This window comes from Macrotis lagotis, chromosome 1 (genome assembly GCF_037893015.1).
Source record: "Macrotis lagotis isolate mMagLag1 chromosome 1, bilby.v1.9.chrom.fasta, whole genome shotgun sequence".
NCBI classification, from domain to species: domain Eukaryota; kingdom Metazoa; phylum Chordata; class Mammalia; order Peramelemorphia; family Peramelidae; genus Macrotis; species Macrotis lagotis.
Window position 1 is genome coordinate 740,286,210 of NC_133658.1, and position 17,630 is coordinate 740,303,839.

The window sequence follows — 17,630 nt, forward strand, 5'->3', positions numbered from 1 at the left end:
AACTAGGATCTCACTTCTGCTAGAAGACTGGACCATAACTCTTTATCATTTCACTATATCCCACTCTCAGCAGTGGCTCCCCAGACCCTTTTCAACTCTCCTCAACTTAACTCCCATTTCAACCTTGCCTCCTTATCTGTAAAATGAAAATAGTGATAGCTCTTTTGCTCCACAGAATTGTTGGATTAAATGAGATCATATCTGTTGATGCAACCTTACTGTGGCTCCTTGGTATCTAAATTGTTTCTTTCTGGCTGCTTGCAGGACTTTCTCCTTTATCCTTGAATTTGGCCACATTATTCCTTGGCGTTTTCATTTTGGGATCCCTTTCCAGAGGGGATCAATGTATTCTTTCGATAACTAATTTGCCCTCTGGTTCCATCACTAAATCCTGTAATATTAAATCCAGGCTTTTTTTCTCTTCAATGTTTTCAGGAAAACCAATAATTTTTAAGTTGTCTCTTCTTGATCTATTCTGAGATCTTGCTGATGAGTTATTTTACATTTTCTTCTGTTTTTTTGATTTTTTGGTTTTGTTTAACAGATTCTTGTTGTCTCATGAAGTCATTAGTTTCCACAGACTCCATTCTTTTTTTTTATTTAAAGATTTTATTTATTTTGAGTTTTACAATTTTTCCCCCATTCTTGCTTCTCCCCCCACACAGAACGCATTCTTTTAGTGTTTATATTGTTTCCATGTTATACATTGATCTCAGTTGAATGTGATGATAGAGAAATCATATCCTTAAGGAAGAAAAATAGAGTATGAGATAGTAAAATTACATAATAATGTAATACTTTTTTATTTAGTTTTTGTCTTTAGTTTTAGTTTTTGTTCAAAGTCCATAATTCTTTCTCTGGATACAGATGGTATTCTCCATTTCATATAGCCCCAAATTGTCCCTGGTTGTTGCACTGAAGGGATGAACAAGTCCATCAGGATTGATCATCATCCCCATGTTGCTGTTAGGGTGTGCAATGCTTTTTCCGATTCTGCTCATCTCGCTCAGCATCAATTCATGCAAATCCCTCCAGGTTTCCCTGAATTCCCATCTCTCCTGGTTTCTAATAGAACAATAGTGTTCCATGACATACATATACCACAGTTTGTTAAGCCATTTCCCAATTGAAGGACATTCACTTAATTTCCAAATTTTTGCCACCACAAACAGGGCTGCTATGAATATTTTTGTACAAGTGATGTTTTTACTCTTTTTCGTCATCTTTCCAGGGTGTAGACCCAGTAGTGGTATTGCTGAATCAAAGGGTTTGCACATTTTTGTTGTCCTTTGGGCATAATCCCAAATTACTCTCCAGAAAGACTGGATGAGTTCACAGCTCCCTCAACAATGTATTAGTGTTCCAGGTTTCCCATATCCTTTCCAACATTGATAATTGGTCTTTTTGATCATATTGGCCAGTCTGAGAGGTCTTTTTTTAGAGAAGAATTTTCATTTATGTTTTGCAACTCCTTTTCCAATTGATCAATTCTATTTTTGAAATAGTTTTCCATTTGACCAGATGAGGTTTTGAGAGAATATTTTCATTTTTCCTTTGTCCAACATATTTTCCAAGATTTGTTTTCTTGGTGTAAGGTGTTAATCTTCTCTTGGGTTTCTTTTCCCAAATTTTCCAATTGATTTTTAAACTCCTTCCTCATTTCTTCAAGGAAGTCTTTCTGTGCTGGAGACCAAATCATATTCTCCTCAGAGGTTCTAGATCTCTCTGAGTTAGGGTCTTTACCTTGTAGGAATTCTTTTATGGACCCCCCCCCCCTTTTCGGGCCTCTCTTCATTTTCCTAAAATCTTGTGTTGGGGATGGGGCTTGTTCACAGAGGTTTGGTGTTGGGATCCCTAGAGGCTTTACTCACTGGATGTACTAAGTCCATGTGCACTAGCCAGTAGGGGTGTGCTGGTTGCTTTCTCTGGAGTGTCTGTGACCCTGATTTGAGGCCCTTTCCCTTGGCCTAGAGGCAGTGGGTTGCTGTGCTGCTGGATACTTTTATTCTTGAACAATGTGGGCTGTGCCCTGGGCAGAGGTAATTACTCTCCCTATTCACAGTTGAAGGAGCTCTGCTGCCCATGCCTGGGGGTGGGGGCTGTAATTGTGTTTGTTCTGGGAAGAGGGTTCAGCTGAAACAAAGGTATGGAATCTGAGGTCCTCCAGACCAGAGCCCAGTGGATCAATGTCCAACTGCACTCAATGCTGGAACTTGTCCTCCAGCCCTGCTGGTAAGCCCCAGACTGTCAGTCTCATAGTCAACGCCTCCATTCCCCAGCTGGCTCTCAGATGGCAGCCCCCACAGTCCGGCTCTCACTCCTCCGGGCAGGGTCTCTGCTCTCTGCCCCTGGGAGACTAGCACAGTGCCTGTCTTCTCTCCGCCATCTTGTCTGGAAGTCAAGGTCATATCTGTAAGAAGCATCTAGCTTGAGGTCTGGCACATAGTAGGTACTTTTCAGACATCTTAACCTTGAATGTTTTGTAGACATCTTAACCTCAGCACATCCAAAACAGAGTGTCTTTTTGCCAGACCTCCTCTGCCCCTAGACTTTGCTGTCTGACCTCCTCACTATCTCTTATCCCTCCAGATCCTATCTATAACAAGGTCAGTGAATTGCATCTTTGTAACATCTTTCAAATAATCCCCCTTTTCTGATATTGCCATATTCTGATGCAGGCTCTTCTGCCCAATTTACTGCCACACCCCATAGGAGATCTGCCTGCTTTAAATCTCTCCCTACTGCACTTCATTCTTCATTTAGTCACCAAAGCGATTTTCCTAAATCATAAACCCTGTGTCTCCCTGTCACCTTCAAATACAAAATCTGTTTAACTTTCATTGCCCTTCATAACCAACCAACTCCCCTCCCAACCTGCTTCTTTTATTTTCAATGACATGCAAAAGTAGTTTTCTACATTCATTCTTTTGCAAGCTTTGGAGTTCCACAATTTTTCTACCACCCTCCCTTCTCTCCCCTCTCCCCATGGCAATGAGCAATCTAGTAAGGGTTATACATGTACCGTCATATTTAACATATTTCCATATTAGTCATGTTGTGAAAGAAGAATTTGAACTAAAGGGAAAAAGCCATGAGAGTGAAAGAAAAAACATTAAGGTGGATAATAGTATGCTTTGCTCTGCATTCAGACTCCACAGTTTTTTCTCTGGATATAGATTGTGTCCATAAAAGGTCTTTCAGAATTGTCCTTGTTCACTGAACTTCTGAGAAGAACTGTAGCCATCATCGTCATCATACATTGTTGCTGTTTATGTGTACAATGTTCTCCTGGTCCTACATTCAGCATCAATTCCTGCAAATCTTTCCAGACTTCCAAGTGTTCTGAACTGTTTTAAAAGCACAGTTAAGCATTGTTATATTATTTGAATGCAAATAATTAACTTAATAGTTATAAGGATTTAGAATTTACATTTCTTCAGACTAGTGCTTTAAATTAGACCCAATTAATATGATTCATGTATTCAGAAATGACAGCAAACCAAAGCTTCTGCATCAATACTTTAAGAGCATTAACTGTCTTGGATATAATATTTCTTTGTCAAAGATAAACTATAGGAACTGATCTTTGCCTTCTCTCCCTTTGTTTTTTTCTAGCCCTATCCAGAAGCTAAGCAAATAAATACTTTTATCTATTTGGAAATAAAAGTTTAGTCTGTTAGAAGATAAGATAACCTTCCTTTAGAATGAGAAGACAAATGGGACTTTTTAAGTCTGTTACTCCATCTGAGTTGACAGGCTTTATTACAAGGTATTCTCTTAGTTATACCTTGATGGTTTTTATATTATTACAGATGAAATGTTTAAATGTATTTATCAATATAGGTGATATACAGTATCTGGCATAGATTAAATAGCTAATAAATGCCTAGTGACTGTTAGATAATGAATTATCTATTTACATAAATGTTAATATCATTTGCAAAGACTTCCTGTGATTTAAAAAAAATTGTTTCTCCAAATAGTCTCATTCTAAGTTGAATTTGTACACTTTTGCCTATGATTTACTGATGAGAGCCAGCCTTTGAATAGGTCTACTGTGGGCCAGGCAATGGTGGGCTAAGTATTTTATATTATCCTATCTGATTCTTGGGAGTTAGGTACTTATGTTTTCCCCATTTTATAGATGAGGAAACCGAGGGAAACACATTGAATAACTGGCACAATGAAATTCCTTCAAACACACAGGTCTGGTCACGTCATTTCCATGTTCAAGCCTGTCTAGTCATTCTCCAACAAATCTAGAATAAAGGATAGACTCCCCTCACTGCATCTGAAGTCTTACTCAATTTGGCTATAGCCTGCCTTTCCACAGTTAGAGCTATTGACAAATGGGGTCACAGAGACAACTGTTTAATGTTGATTTCACAAACTTTTCTTATGTGCTTGAGACTTGCCAGTCACTGTGGTAGGCACTAAGAAAATACAACCTAGGGGGAAAAAATTTGTCTCTGCCTTTAGTGAGATCAGAGTCCCAGAACCATAAACTGAATTAACAGAATTTTTTTTCTTTTTACTATTTAGTCACCAATATACATTATTCTCCCACATAATAATTAGAAATGGGGAAAGTGGAGCACAGCAAACAAATGTATTTCTATTTCTACTTTTTACTTGGTCTCAATTTGATATTTGTGCCCCGCTTGAGCCAATGCTGCTACTTCTTTATATTCTACAAGCCCTGGTAGAGATAGATGATGACATCTAGGAGGGTTGGGGGGAAATAGACATACAAATGTACTTTCTAACTATATTAACCTATATGTTTTAAACAAACACACACACACACACACACACACACACACACACACACGAACGCACACACACACAGACTCAGAATCTGTAATGGAAAATTTAGTAAAAAAAGAAAAAAAGAATAATGGATTTAGAGTCAAAGCACCTTAGTTCAATCCTGGATCTTTCACTTACCTCTGGAATACTTCACAAATCATTTCATCTCTCTAAAGTCTTCTCATCCTAAAAATGAAGGTGTTCAGAAACCAAATGACTTCTAAGTTGCCCTAACAGCTCTCACTGCTGTGATCCTAAGCTGGAGTAACATTAGTGGATAAAGTACCAAAGTTTAATCTGATGAAGAAATAGGAGAAGCAGCTAGATATGACAATGGATAGAAAGATAAACCTGGGGGCAACTAGGTGGCATTAGAGCACAGGCCCTGGAGTCAGGAGGACCTGAGTTCAAAGCCTGTCTCAGACTCACTTAACCTCATGCCTTGCAAAAACAACAACAAAAAAGATAAAACCTGGAGCTCAAATGCAGACTAAGTTACCAGTTGTTGTGACCCTGAGTAAGTCTCTTGATTTGTTTTCTTGTCTCTTTTGTGGGCTGAAATTGAGACATTGTAAAATACTTTACAAAACCCTAAAGCTTTATGTTAATGTCATTATTTCAATGCAGTGAGTAGCATAGAGTCCAGAGTGCTTTTACCATTTATTCCACCTTCATCTTTCTAATATAATCCTCATCCTTATCAGTTCTAAACTTCTGGGTCATAAACTTTCCCGTTAATTTCTAGACACTTTATTCCCCATGCACAGTGATCAACTGTCAAAGCATTGTCCAACTATTATAACCCTTTGGAATTTGAGTTGAACATTGTTAAAAATTAATGCTTTCTTGTTTTATTTTCTTTTTTGCTTGGCATCCTTTTAATGAATTATAATTGAGCTGTAGATTACAACATTGTAATATATAATATGGTTCTAATTATAGCACTATCTTCTTTTTCTGGCATTGTTGTGGAATTAGTGACCCAAATCATTAATTTTATAGATAGTTGATCCACTAGAATTTTTTTAAAAACCATTTTCTCTTGATGGAAATTTTTCAGAAAGATATTCTACACTTAAACTCTGGGACCTCAATTTCCTCTCAGTTAAATGAGAAATTGAACCAGGAGGTCATTAAATCCCTTCCATCTCTAAAATTCATTGATTCATAGCAAACCTTAATTTTCAAAAGTTCTAGAATCTTAGAGGTAATAACCTCATAATCTCCTGATTTTTAACTCTTGCCTAACCAAGAACCAATTCTATTCTCTGATTGAAGACACCCAAGTTTTTCTTTTGTGAAGTTGTATATTGCTCTCATACTCGTAATGTTAGTCTGTTTCCGCTTTGAAATGTGAAGATGTTTTTGTTTTTAAGATACCCACTCTGGAGTACAACACTGGAAAAACTTTTGCTTGCTGTTGTCTTTTGGAATGATTTTTTTTTTTCCTCTTGCGTTCTCCATTGTCTTATTCACTTCCTTTCACTGTTATTCATAAGGAAAGAGAAGGATGGGTAACAAATTGTGAAAGGATATAAAGATAGAAGGGAGGGAAGGAGGGAACTGGTTGATATCATTCATAAGAGCAAGACTTGGTAGGTTAAGATGGTAGAGGCCAAAATAAAATCAAGGAAGCTGAGAAGAATTGAGGGAGAAAAATAATCATAATTTCCTCATCTCAAATGAATTGGAGAAGGAAATGGCAAATCCAACATCTTTGTCAAAATCCTAAATAGGGTTCATGAAGAATTGGACACAACTGAAATGACTGCAACAGCAACAAAACATATTTTACAGATAAAGAAAAGGCAACACAATTATTTGCCTAATTTTTAAATTTCACACTGAGATCTGGAGTAAGATTTTACTGCTGGACTAATCTAGAAAATCCAAATAACTAGAATCTGATCTGTCTTTTGGGGTATATATAGATTCTTCCTTAACTTGGTGGAGGATTTTAACTGATAAAAGTTGTGCAATCCTGTTTTTTAACTGTTAATCCTAGATCTGCTTTTATCCAGTCTACATGAGGCTGCAAACCAATGAAAGCAGTGGGATAGGTTGTAGGTGATTAGCATTCCATGTCCCATAATCTGGAAGTCAAAATTCCCATATAGCCCATCATCTTGCTCTCCAGTACCTCCATGAAGTGTCTGATACCTCTTTGTGTAGAGGTAGCCAGGGGATTCTGTAGGATATTCTGACAAAAGCCCTTGTCCCTACCAAGCTAAAAGGCCAAACTATTTAATAGCCTCAATTTAAGAAGGTTAAAATTATGTATGCACCTAAGAAAGATTGCTATCAAAAATATATCCAGGGCAACTAGATATTGCAGTAGTAGATAAGAGCAAAGCCCTGGAGTCAGGAGGACCCGAGTTCAAATCTAGCCTCAGACACTCAAAACAATTTACTGTGTGATGTTGGGTAAGTCACTTAACCCCATTGCCTTACAAAAATCTAAAAAAAAAAAGTATATCAGTAGGTAAATGGTCTGTGATTTCATTTGCCTAGATACTCTCCCTCCTGCTTTATGACACACCAACTTAGAGAGTTAGTGAAGACTCAGAGCACTAAAGCTGGTTAACCCATGATCTCAGAGCTTTTAAGTATCACATTTTGGAGTTGAGCCTAGATCTTTCTTCCTGACTCCAAGTCCAGTGCTTTATCCACTGTGCTATAGTGTCATCAAAAATACCTAAAAATATTCAAGTTTTGGCATTTAAAGGAATATTTATCATATCTGCATAATTCATTTAGATGAGATTAGTTCCCAATGCTTTCAGATAGAGCAACTCTATAACTGTCATCCAATAATGTATTAGTCAAATTAGAAAACCATTTTTTTAAAATTAAAATAGCCAAGAAAATGCTAAATAAACTTTCTTCCTGTCTCACATATTTGAATACAATCATTCAAAGGATAGCTTTAATTCAAAAAACAACTCAGATTTTAAATAATGTACCTTCAAATTAAAACTCCATTTTAAAAAATCCAGTAACCTTTAAAGAACCTTAGAAATATGTTCCTATATTTGGAGATGGCAATATATTCACATACATGTACTCTTGACTGTTTTTCTTTCATCTGAAGGATGAAAGTTAACCTAGTAATTCTTGAATGTAAGCCAGTCTTAAAAATTGATGTTTTCAGGTATTTTTGATATTGGTATCTTAATATATTATCTTTGTTTGTACAAGCTTTGCCGCAGGAAGTCTGCAGAGAATTGTCCAAAGGTAAAATACACTATTGATGTCATTTATAAATTGATCTTTTTAAATTTCTTATTATTTCTTTTATAGCATTTATTAAGACAAACGCAAAGTCTTATGTATGATTGGAATAGAAAGTTGCTAAATTTGTAAAACTGGAAGGGTATTACTGAAAAAGATGTAACTCCTTCACTAGTTTTTCCTCTGATTTCTTGATTTCTAACATTTTGGTAATACTTTAACTTTCCTTAAAATGTAACTCATTCATCCATTTTCATTTGTAGGTAATTTAGGATTATTTTATTAGGTTCTCCATTAACTTCAAAATACTGAACAAGTTGAGTATGGGGACTGAAAGGCCTAGAGTTAAGAAAACATGAAACTTGCTAACCAGGGGACAGCATGAGGTCAGTGGAAGCCTGGTATAAAAAGAGGGATTTATCAGAAGGAAACCCAGAGATAAACTTCATGGTTTTGTTTATAGCAGGTACTACTTAGGAAGCATGAATACAATTTTTGACATAATTTTAAAGAATTATACTTGATGTCAGTTCAAGTGTGAATTTTTTTGAATTAGATTAATTCTGCATCATTGCATAATTTATTCCATTCTGTCTTTCTGCCCCATTTTGTACAGTTACTGAAGAAACATTTGTCTCTTCCCATGAGTTAAGTTTAGAAGTTCAAGTTTTCTGCTAATGATCTGTTTTTGTTTCAAGAAAATCTGTTATCTTGATGTGGGTGGATGCTTAGAGAGTCTGGTCCTCTATCTCTAACCTTGGGTAGACTCACATCTTAGTCATAGCAGTTCAGTTCCCCTCAGTTAGTTAAAAGAAAACTTGTTAATCCTTATAGCTTCAGCTTCTGGGAAAATGAAAGATTATATAAGATTTCTTGCTAAGTCCTGAAGCTAGCTCTAAGAATACACTGTCCCTGAACTGTCCTTGTACCATTAACAATGAAAAGTTTTATCTCCCTAACAAACTTTCTAGGTACCAGGGAGTCTGCCAACTTAAGTCTGCAAATGTCTGCAATGTGCAGAAGAATCCTATAAATCAGTCAAGCAGTCTCCTATGACAGAGAGGGGTGATTATTAGTCCCACATGGTTCAAACCTGTAATTTTTAATGTAACCAGTCATCTTGTCCTCATCCTGAGGTTGTCTGTCCTGTAATCATGTGCATTGTCTTCGCCACCTATCCAGCTCTGCTTCCCAGAATTTTATTAAGGCTGATGAGCCCCATCTCAGGGTCTTTGGTCATAGGGAGAGGCCATAGACCCAATTTTTTTGTTTACTGATAGCCTAAAAAATCAGTCTTGCTCAAACCATTGTCTCTCAGCTCACCTTAATTTTCAAACATGACACTATAGTGTTCCAGATAAATTATTGAGTTCTTCCTTTTGGCCATAAAGATGCTTTTTGTTGTTTTTTGCTATCACTGTGAAACCTGTGAAAGTAGTTTTAAATAACTGATCCATAGTGGTATGAGATTATGAACTCTCTCTTCCATAGACTTCCATAGTGATTGGATTTGGACCAACTCATCTCCTTTCATGCTTTTCTTACATTTAGAATAAGTCTTATCATATATATTATTATTTGTTTCTGGAAAATTTGGTTGAAATATTTAAATCTTTAGGAATATTTTACCAGAAAATGGTATAAAATGGAAAAAATATGAAAAGATCAGTCATGTTCTAAATTATTTTTTTCTTTTTCTTCTCAGACCAACTTAAGAAACACACGTGCACAATTCCACGTCCTTTTTCTCTTCTTTGTGGCTACTATGTTCTTCATTAGCATCCTGTCCCTTTTTTGCTACCACCTTTGGCTAGTTGGAAAAAATAGAACAACAATAGGTCAGTTGATTAAACTAAAACCACTAACTGCCCAGTTTAATGTCTGTTTTGAATAATGTGTTGAAGAGGAGTTACAATATAATCATAAAAAAGTATAATTTTGAAATATTTGTTTTATGCAGAACTATGAACCAGCTAAAATATGAACTAGTTGATGGAATTGGAATTATGCATACCAAGCCAAAAGTAAATATGTATAATCAGTATTAGAGCTTATTTTCCCTGAAACAAGGCATTTTCTTATCACTTATCTAAAATGGTATGTTCTCTAATTTGAGAAAATTGTAGAAAAATAGAATTTTTATAAATGAGACTTCAAGATCTTTACTCTCAAAAGGTATTTCCATTAAATAAGTATGGAATGAGAAAGACAGGAAAAAGAAATATTGACAGTATGGGAAAAATTAAAACCAAATAAAATCTTTGGACAATATTTTTGCATGGTGTTAACAGGTCAGTATCTGATCTTAGTAAAATTGATCAATCTTTATTCTAAATTTTTAGAATGATCGTTTTACTGGTTACCTCAGGTAACTAGGAGGAGTGCTTTGTAAATCTTTAAAAATTCTTTAAATATTAATTTCTACCATTACTTTTACTTTTTAGTTCAATTACTATCCATTTAGATTTGCATGGTCAATGATCATAGTACCTAAAATAAGAGTTTCACATAATTGAGAATTCTCCTTCCAGTGGTATAGATAACAACTCATTCATCAATAACTGTTTCCTGTTGTGATGGACAGGCCTAAATATTTTTTTCATTTAAAAAATTTCCCTTCAATATTTAATCATCTTTTTAAATCCATTTTTTAAAAATGGAGATCTTTTCCCAACATTATGCTTTGTCTAAAAATGTTTTTCTTCTGTCATGGTATAGGCTGTAACAGGAAAATGTTTTATTGTCATCATCCTCACAAACGATAGATTGCTTAGTTTCTTGATTTTATTTTCTACAGAGGCATTCCGTGCCCCTGTATTTCTAAATGGACCTGATAAAAATGGTTTCTCTCTTGGATGGAGTAAAAATTGGAGACAAGTGTTTGGAGATGAAAAAAAATATTGGTTATTTCCTATATTTACAAGGTAAGTTACTTAGCTTGAACCTCTCTGATCACCAAAGTGGTAGATTTGATGAAATTCTTTGTCTTATTTGCTGAAGCATTATGGCAAATGGACGTTTGGAACTTAAGACAGGAGAAGGGAAATAAATTTGTTTTCTGCATTCAGAAACAGTATACATAACTTTTTCATTATCTGTTGCTTTGCACCCTGTAAGCCACTGCAAAGACAAACTACCAAGAATTCTAATCTTGAAAGAAAATTGAATTATCAAATAGTACTGGAGGTTGTACTTAAGCAAGATAACATAATGGTAATAGGACTAGAAACTCTTGAGTTTAAATCCAAACTCTAATGCATACTGGTTCTGTGAACTTAGGTTAATTTTTATGAGCCTTATTTTTGCTCATCTGTTAATTGAGCTCAATAATATTTGTACTATCTATTTTACAGGATATTTTTGAGAAAAGTACTTTTATAAAGTTCTATATAAAATGTGAATATTTAAGAATTAAGTATGTATTTAAATTAAAAAAAATGTCTGCTAAATTTCTTAGTATCCTGCATGTCCAAGGAATGGAATAGTCTATGGCTAATCAAATAACATTCAGATTGGCTTAATTCTGTATGACAGTTTTTTGGTAAAAGATAAAGAACTGGAAGTTCTTCACTTGAGTTCAAATATGGCCTCACCTCAACTATTGCCTGTGTGACCCTGGGCACATTACTATCTACCTCAGTTTTCTCATCTGTAAAATGGGCATAATAGTATCACCTACTTCCCAGGGTTGTTGTGAGGATAAAATGAAGTGATATGTATATAAAACACTTTGCAGACCTTTCAATGCTATATAAATGCTAGCTATTAATACTGCTGTTCTGTATCAATGCTTTACTGAAATTTCCAAAAAGGCACTTAATCAGTGAAGTAGAATTAAGAAATTTGCTATGAAATGTTGTGGACAGTTAGGTGGCATGGTAGATAAGAGTGACAATCAGAAAGACTTAAGTTCAAATTTGGTCTCATACTTACTGTGTGACCCTGGCAAGTTACTTTACTCTGCCTGAGTTTTCTCATCTGTAAAATGAGATGGAGAAGGAAACCACTTAATTATCTTTGCCAAGAAAACTTCAAATAGAATCACAAAGTCAGATATAGATTTTGTCTGTAATTTCACATCTATAATTTTTTACAAAATAGTCCTCAAAAGTCATCTAAGTCCTAACCACTTGAATATTTAATCTCTAAAGTAGTGAACTGACCCTTGATATCTTCTCAATTTCCCACCATTATGATCCTTGCCAAAACTTGAAACCAAAAACCTGCAAATAAGTGAATAATGTCTGTGTGTATGTGAATATATATTATATATTATATATACATATACATACATTTATATATAGTATTACACATATATACACACATACATTATAGTATTACATATATTACTTAATATATAGAGCATATTAATATTCAGCCAATAATCTTTCTAACTGTTTAGTACTTAAAAAAACAGAAAAGTATAAGAGTGAAACAAAGCAGGTAAGCATACAATAATATATAGCATTCAATATTCAAAAGTATAGTGAACTCAAAGATTATTAGGGGAGTGACTCTGTTAGACAAGGAGTAATGGAAAAATTGTAAGATAGTTTGTCAGTAAATAAGTCTAGAGGAGCTTTTTACACTATAACACAATAAACACCAACTTGACACATGACAAATAAAAAATGTAGGCAAAATCAAATGAGGGTATCCTTCATATCTATAGTCAGGGGGAGGAATTAATAACTAAGCAAAGAAGAGAGGAGAACATAAAAGATACAACAATTACAGTGTTGATTTGTGAAATTAAAAAGCTTTTACACAACAAAATCAGAGTACCTAGGATAAGAAACTAAATTGAAGTAAAATATTTATATAAAATATCTGAAAATATAAAAGTTAATTTTACCTTGAATTTTAACTGTATTGATTCTGCAATGTAAATGACTTTCTAGTATGTTGATTTTTATAATTGAGTCTGTATCTGCCTATTGCCACTTTGCTATGTCCTTGAGCTGAGCTCAGGAATTTAGCTTTCCCTCTGAGTTATTTTAAAGGTATAATTAAAAGAAAAACTTTTTTAATCTATCATACCTGAGCTTTAAAGGCTTACAAACTCATCTAGTTTATTTCACAACCTTGCTTGTCTTTGTACAATTAAGAATGGTCTTAAATCCCTAACAAAATCTCCTAGAAGCCAAGGAGTCTTTTAACCATGGTTCACTAACAGTATCTTTACAATGCAGATGATTCTTATAAATCAATCAAGCATTTCTTAATGACAGAGAGGGGTTAGCCTCCCATGTTTACTAGCCTACTCTTATTGATATAACCAATCATTTTGTCCTCAGCCATGATGCTGTCATTTTTGTAACTAATTGCATTGTTTTCCTACCTACTCAACTCTGTTCTTTGTTTTATTATACTTCAGAAGTCTATATGAAGGCTAGTGGGTCCTAACTTATGATCTTTAGTTATTGAGATAAGTCATAGACTCAATTTATTGATTGCTGCTAGACTAATAAATTGATCATGCTCAGCCCATTATCTTTCAGTTTATTTTAGTTTTCAGGCATAATATATCTAAAATAAAAGTCCTATGTAAGAAACCTAGGGAATTGCTATCAGTGTGCAAAGTCCAAACACTGTTATTCCATAGTACATGGTGATCAAAGAATATGAGAAATTTTTCAAAGAAATGCATATGATCAACAACTATATTAAAAAAGAATTATATTCAAAAATGATAAAAATCATTTATAATAGAAGAAATTAAAACAACACATTGTTCTGATTTGATTCCCCCACAACCTTGTGAGATAATTGGGTCTTTCTTTCTAAAGTTGTTATATTTTATGAATTTATGAATCACTAGCAGTTGTGTTTCACCAACGGTTTTGTGTATCTTCCTATCACCCCAATATAGACTATTCCTATCTTTTGTCATTTTCATCAGTTTGCAAAATATGAGGTAAGACCTCAAGAGTTGTTTGGATTTTCTTTTCTCTCCTTGTAAGTAATTTTAACCTTTGATCACTTATAGAGGAGTAACTTGTTTGTATATTTTACTCTTTTTTAATTATCTCAAAAGCAGGCAATAAAAAAATCTCTTTAAAAGTCCAGTAAAATTTAAAGTAATCACTAATATTTTTAATCATGCAGTTTAGGTGATGGTATTAATTTCCCAACTCGCCTCATGATGGATACAGAACAGGTTACTGGCATAAACCACCATGAACACATGAGGAGGTGAGTGAGCCTTTTATCTTTTTTGTACATGTAAGTAATAACTTGCCGTTCATCTGTAGTACATTTAGTTCTGTAAATTAATATGGTAGCAATATATATTCATTGAAAGTCAGCTGATTGGCATAATTGAGGAAAGAGTTCTAGTTGACTTAAATTTTCCTGTTAACTGTGTTTCACCATTTATGTACAGAGTGTACAGCCTTGCACAGATGGTCAAGAATGGTGCTCAAGAATTCTTTCAGGTATTCATGATTGTACTAGTTAATCTTATTTATTTAACTATATAATATTTTATTAGACTAGATCTTAAATCTGTTAAACCATTCAGAATAATTTGAGCATTCTTCATCAAAATACAAAATTTAACTAAACATAATACATAGAGATGACGTGGTATAATGGATAAAGGAATCAGAAAGTCCTAAGTTGAATCATACCTCTGACTCTTGATGTAACCTGAGACAAATCATTTAATGTCCCAGTCAATTCCCCAAGACAGTAAGTTGATAATCAAGAGCCAGTCTGCTCTTTTAGAAGGAATTTCCTCACTGGAAGTTCCCTGTACCAGTCCAGTATAAATAATAGTATTCCAGTAATAATCCAATGGATCTTCTCAATTTGGAGTACCCTCCACTTATGGAAGATGTCTCAGTTGGCCCAAGCCTGCTTTCCTCTGCAACTCTTGTCCATTTCTTCCTGTAAGTTGGCATGGATTCGCCTGATAAGCTGAAGTCTTTCCTCACTTTCTACTGACTTTGTGAAGGTACCCATGGAGGACTCTGGCTATCCCCTGTTGTCCCTGGGCCCATGACCAACCTATCTGTTCTTACTAGATTTTTCCTTAATGACATCTTTGGTTGCTGTCCTTGGAAATTACTTATTATTTAATTTTTATATTGCAGCTTGCATATAGATCATTAGTTGTGGATATTTTCATGGTTATCCTTGTATCATATTTTAATAAGGTCCATGTTTTTTGTAAACCTTTAGTATCTTCTCTTTCACATTGCCTGGTGCTCTCACCAGGTGCCCTCACAATTGTCTCTCTTCAGCAGGGATATGTTCCATATACTCTTTGTTTAGTACAATTTTTTTGCCATCTTTATTCTCTTTGGAGCCATTTCTACCTCCATGTAAGAATATCTTGAACTGTGACCTGAGGATTTTTTAATTTAATTTAATTTTTCCAATTTCATGCTATTGTAGGGTAGTTTTTTTTAATGTTCATCCATCTGTAAATTTATGGGTTACATATTTTTCTATCACCCTCCTGTCCCACCTCCCTTTCCATGGTGGTGAACAGTCTGGTAAAAGTTGTACATGTACACATTTACATATTAATCATTTTGAATAAGATGAATTAGTAGTATGCATTTAGATTCCATGATGATTTTCTCTGGATGTTCATGGCAGCAGATCTCTCAAGGTTGTTCCTGATCTTCAAACTCCTGAGAAGGAGTTGTATCCATCATAGTTGATCATCTCAGTGTGATTGTTAATGTGTACAGTGTTCTTGATTTTTTAAAAATTTGATTCTTACAATAATCCTAACCCTGTGAGGTGGATTCTATTATTATACTAATTTTACACTTGAGGAAACTGAGACAGATAAAAGTTAAATGATTTGTCTAAGGTTACGCAGCTAGTAAATATCTGAGGTCAGATTTGAACTCATGACTTCCTTACTCTAAGACCTGTAGTCTATCCTCTTTGCTCCCTAGGTTCAAAAAAAAGGGAAAGCTACTTAAACAAAAGATGGTGGTGTATAAAGTGTAATTAATTTTATGAACAATCCTTTTTTCAAGTTGTACTTAAAATCAGTACAGAAATATGAATCAGTACAGAAATATGAGATGGTCAGCTATCCCTTAAAATATCATTTGTGTCCTCTCTCGGCCTCTCCCAGGAATATCTGTGACCATCCTTCCACTTAGCTTTACCTTCATTCCTTGGAATTCTTTGAGAGCAAGAATGTCAAGTTTGATTACAGAAGTTATCTACTCATTAGTCCCTTGTCAAGGATCTAATATTTTGAAGACCTGTCAGATTAAATTTATAGATTACAATATAACAACTATAATTCTTAGCAAACTTTTCCACTAAGCCACATTACTGTATAGCAAAATGGGCCACTAAGGACTGAGACCAGTGTGAATTTTTTACTTGTCCCAAGTAAGCACTCAAGTTGTACTTCAGTGTGGTGCAGTAAGAAATCCTGTTGGATTTACAGTCAGAAGACCTGAGTTCAAATTCTGACTTTACCACCTCATGTCAGCAAAAGTCTCTAGGCCTCAATTTCTCATCTGCCCTGAGGGGGGTGGAATTGTTTGGCTCTACAGCCTAATAGGTCTAAATGGACAAGCCTGTGGATCTTTGTTTTGATGTAGCCAAAAACCTCATCACCAAGTTGCTCGCTTTCCAGTGATGAGCCTTCAACTGTATTTAACTAGAGGGGCCCTGGAACACAGACTCACCAAGGTCATGCTCAGAGATTTTTGTGCATGATAGAAGCTACCACAACTTAAATAAAATGATGTAGCCTTTAAAATCACAAGAAGTGGGGCGACTAGGTGGTGCAGTGGATAGAGCGCCCGCCCTGGAGTCAGAAGTACCTGAGTTCATATCTGGCCCCAGACACTTAATAATTTCCTAAGTGTGTGGCCTTGTACCTTGCAAAAGACCCCCCAAAAGATCACAAGAAGTTAATGGCAGGGTCAGGACTTGAACCTGGTCCAACTCAATATCTAGCCTCTTGTATCTCCAGTACCCTCTCATTAAGTCATTTGCCAGTCACACAGCTACTAAGTATTGGTGCTGGGACTCAGATCCAAGTTTTCTAACTCCCAAGTGTTTGATGTTCTTTTATACTCTTAAGTTAGAGCCTCAGCTCTTTTAAATCATTAAAGATAGGCAAAATTTCGATTCAGATAATGGATGGTCTTATATGATAGGTCTTTCCCCAGCACTGCTAGTGCCTCTCAAGGCACACCCATCAAGATCTCACAAAACCTAACACTTTATTTGTATTACCAGAGGGTCTAGTTTCTGCTCAAATAAAGGGTTCTCATACCTTTCATGTAGACACACGAGACACTACTTGCTGCTGTCAGTCACTCTATTCCTCACAGTAGTCTGAATTCTCAGAGTTAGGCCACTACCACAGTTGCACTCAGATTTTCTCAAGGTCTTGGAGGTCACCTCTAAGATTGAGGAGAAATCTATTTCCCATACTTTGAGGCCTCTTTCCCACAATGACAGCCACTTACAAGGGAATTTATCCATATAATGCCTGATACTTACATAATCATCCACTCACAGTAATGTTATCAACAAATATAACCATTTACTTAATAATGTAGAAGAAATAACAATAGTAAGATACCAATATGGCGAGT

The 17,630-nt window shown here is 35.1% G+C and overlaps 1 protein-coding gene across 2 annotated transcripts in view; it reads left to right on the forward strand.

Annotated features, from left to right (window-relative positions):
• Nucleotides 1–17,630, forward strand: part of ZDHHC20 (zDHHC palmitoyltransferase 20) — a 110,882-nt gene that overhangs the window by 78,309 nt on the left and 14,943 nt on the right. The window contains exons 8-11 of one of the 2 annotated variants that reach the window (XM_074216224.1): nucleotides 8,008–8,043; nucleotides 9,746–9,878; nucleotides 10,838–10,964; nucleotides 14,149–14,235. In XM_074216224.1, the coding sequence (XP_074072325.1) occupies nucleotides 8,008–8,043; nucleotides 9,746–9,878; nucleotides 10,838–10,964; nucleotides 14,149–14,235 (383 nt within the window). The remainder of the gene's footprint in view (nucleotides 1–8,007; nucleotides 8,044–9,745; nucleotides 9,879–10,837; nucleotides 10,965–14,148; nucleotides 14,236–17,630) is intronic. The other variant, XM_074216223.1, reaches the window with a different exon arrangement.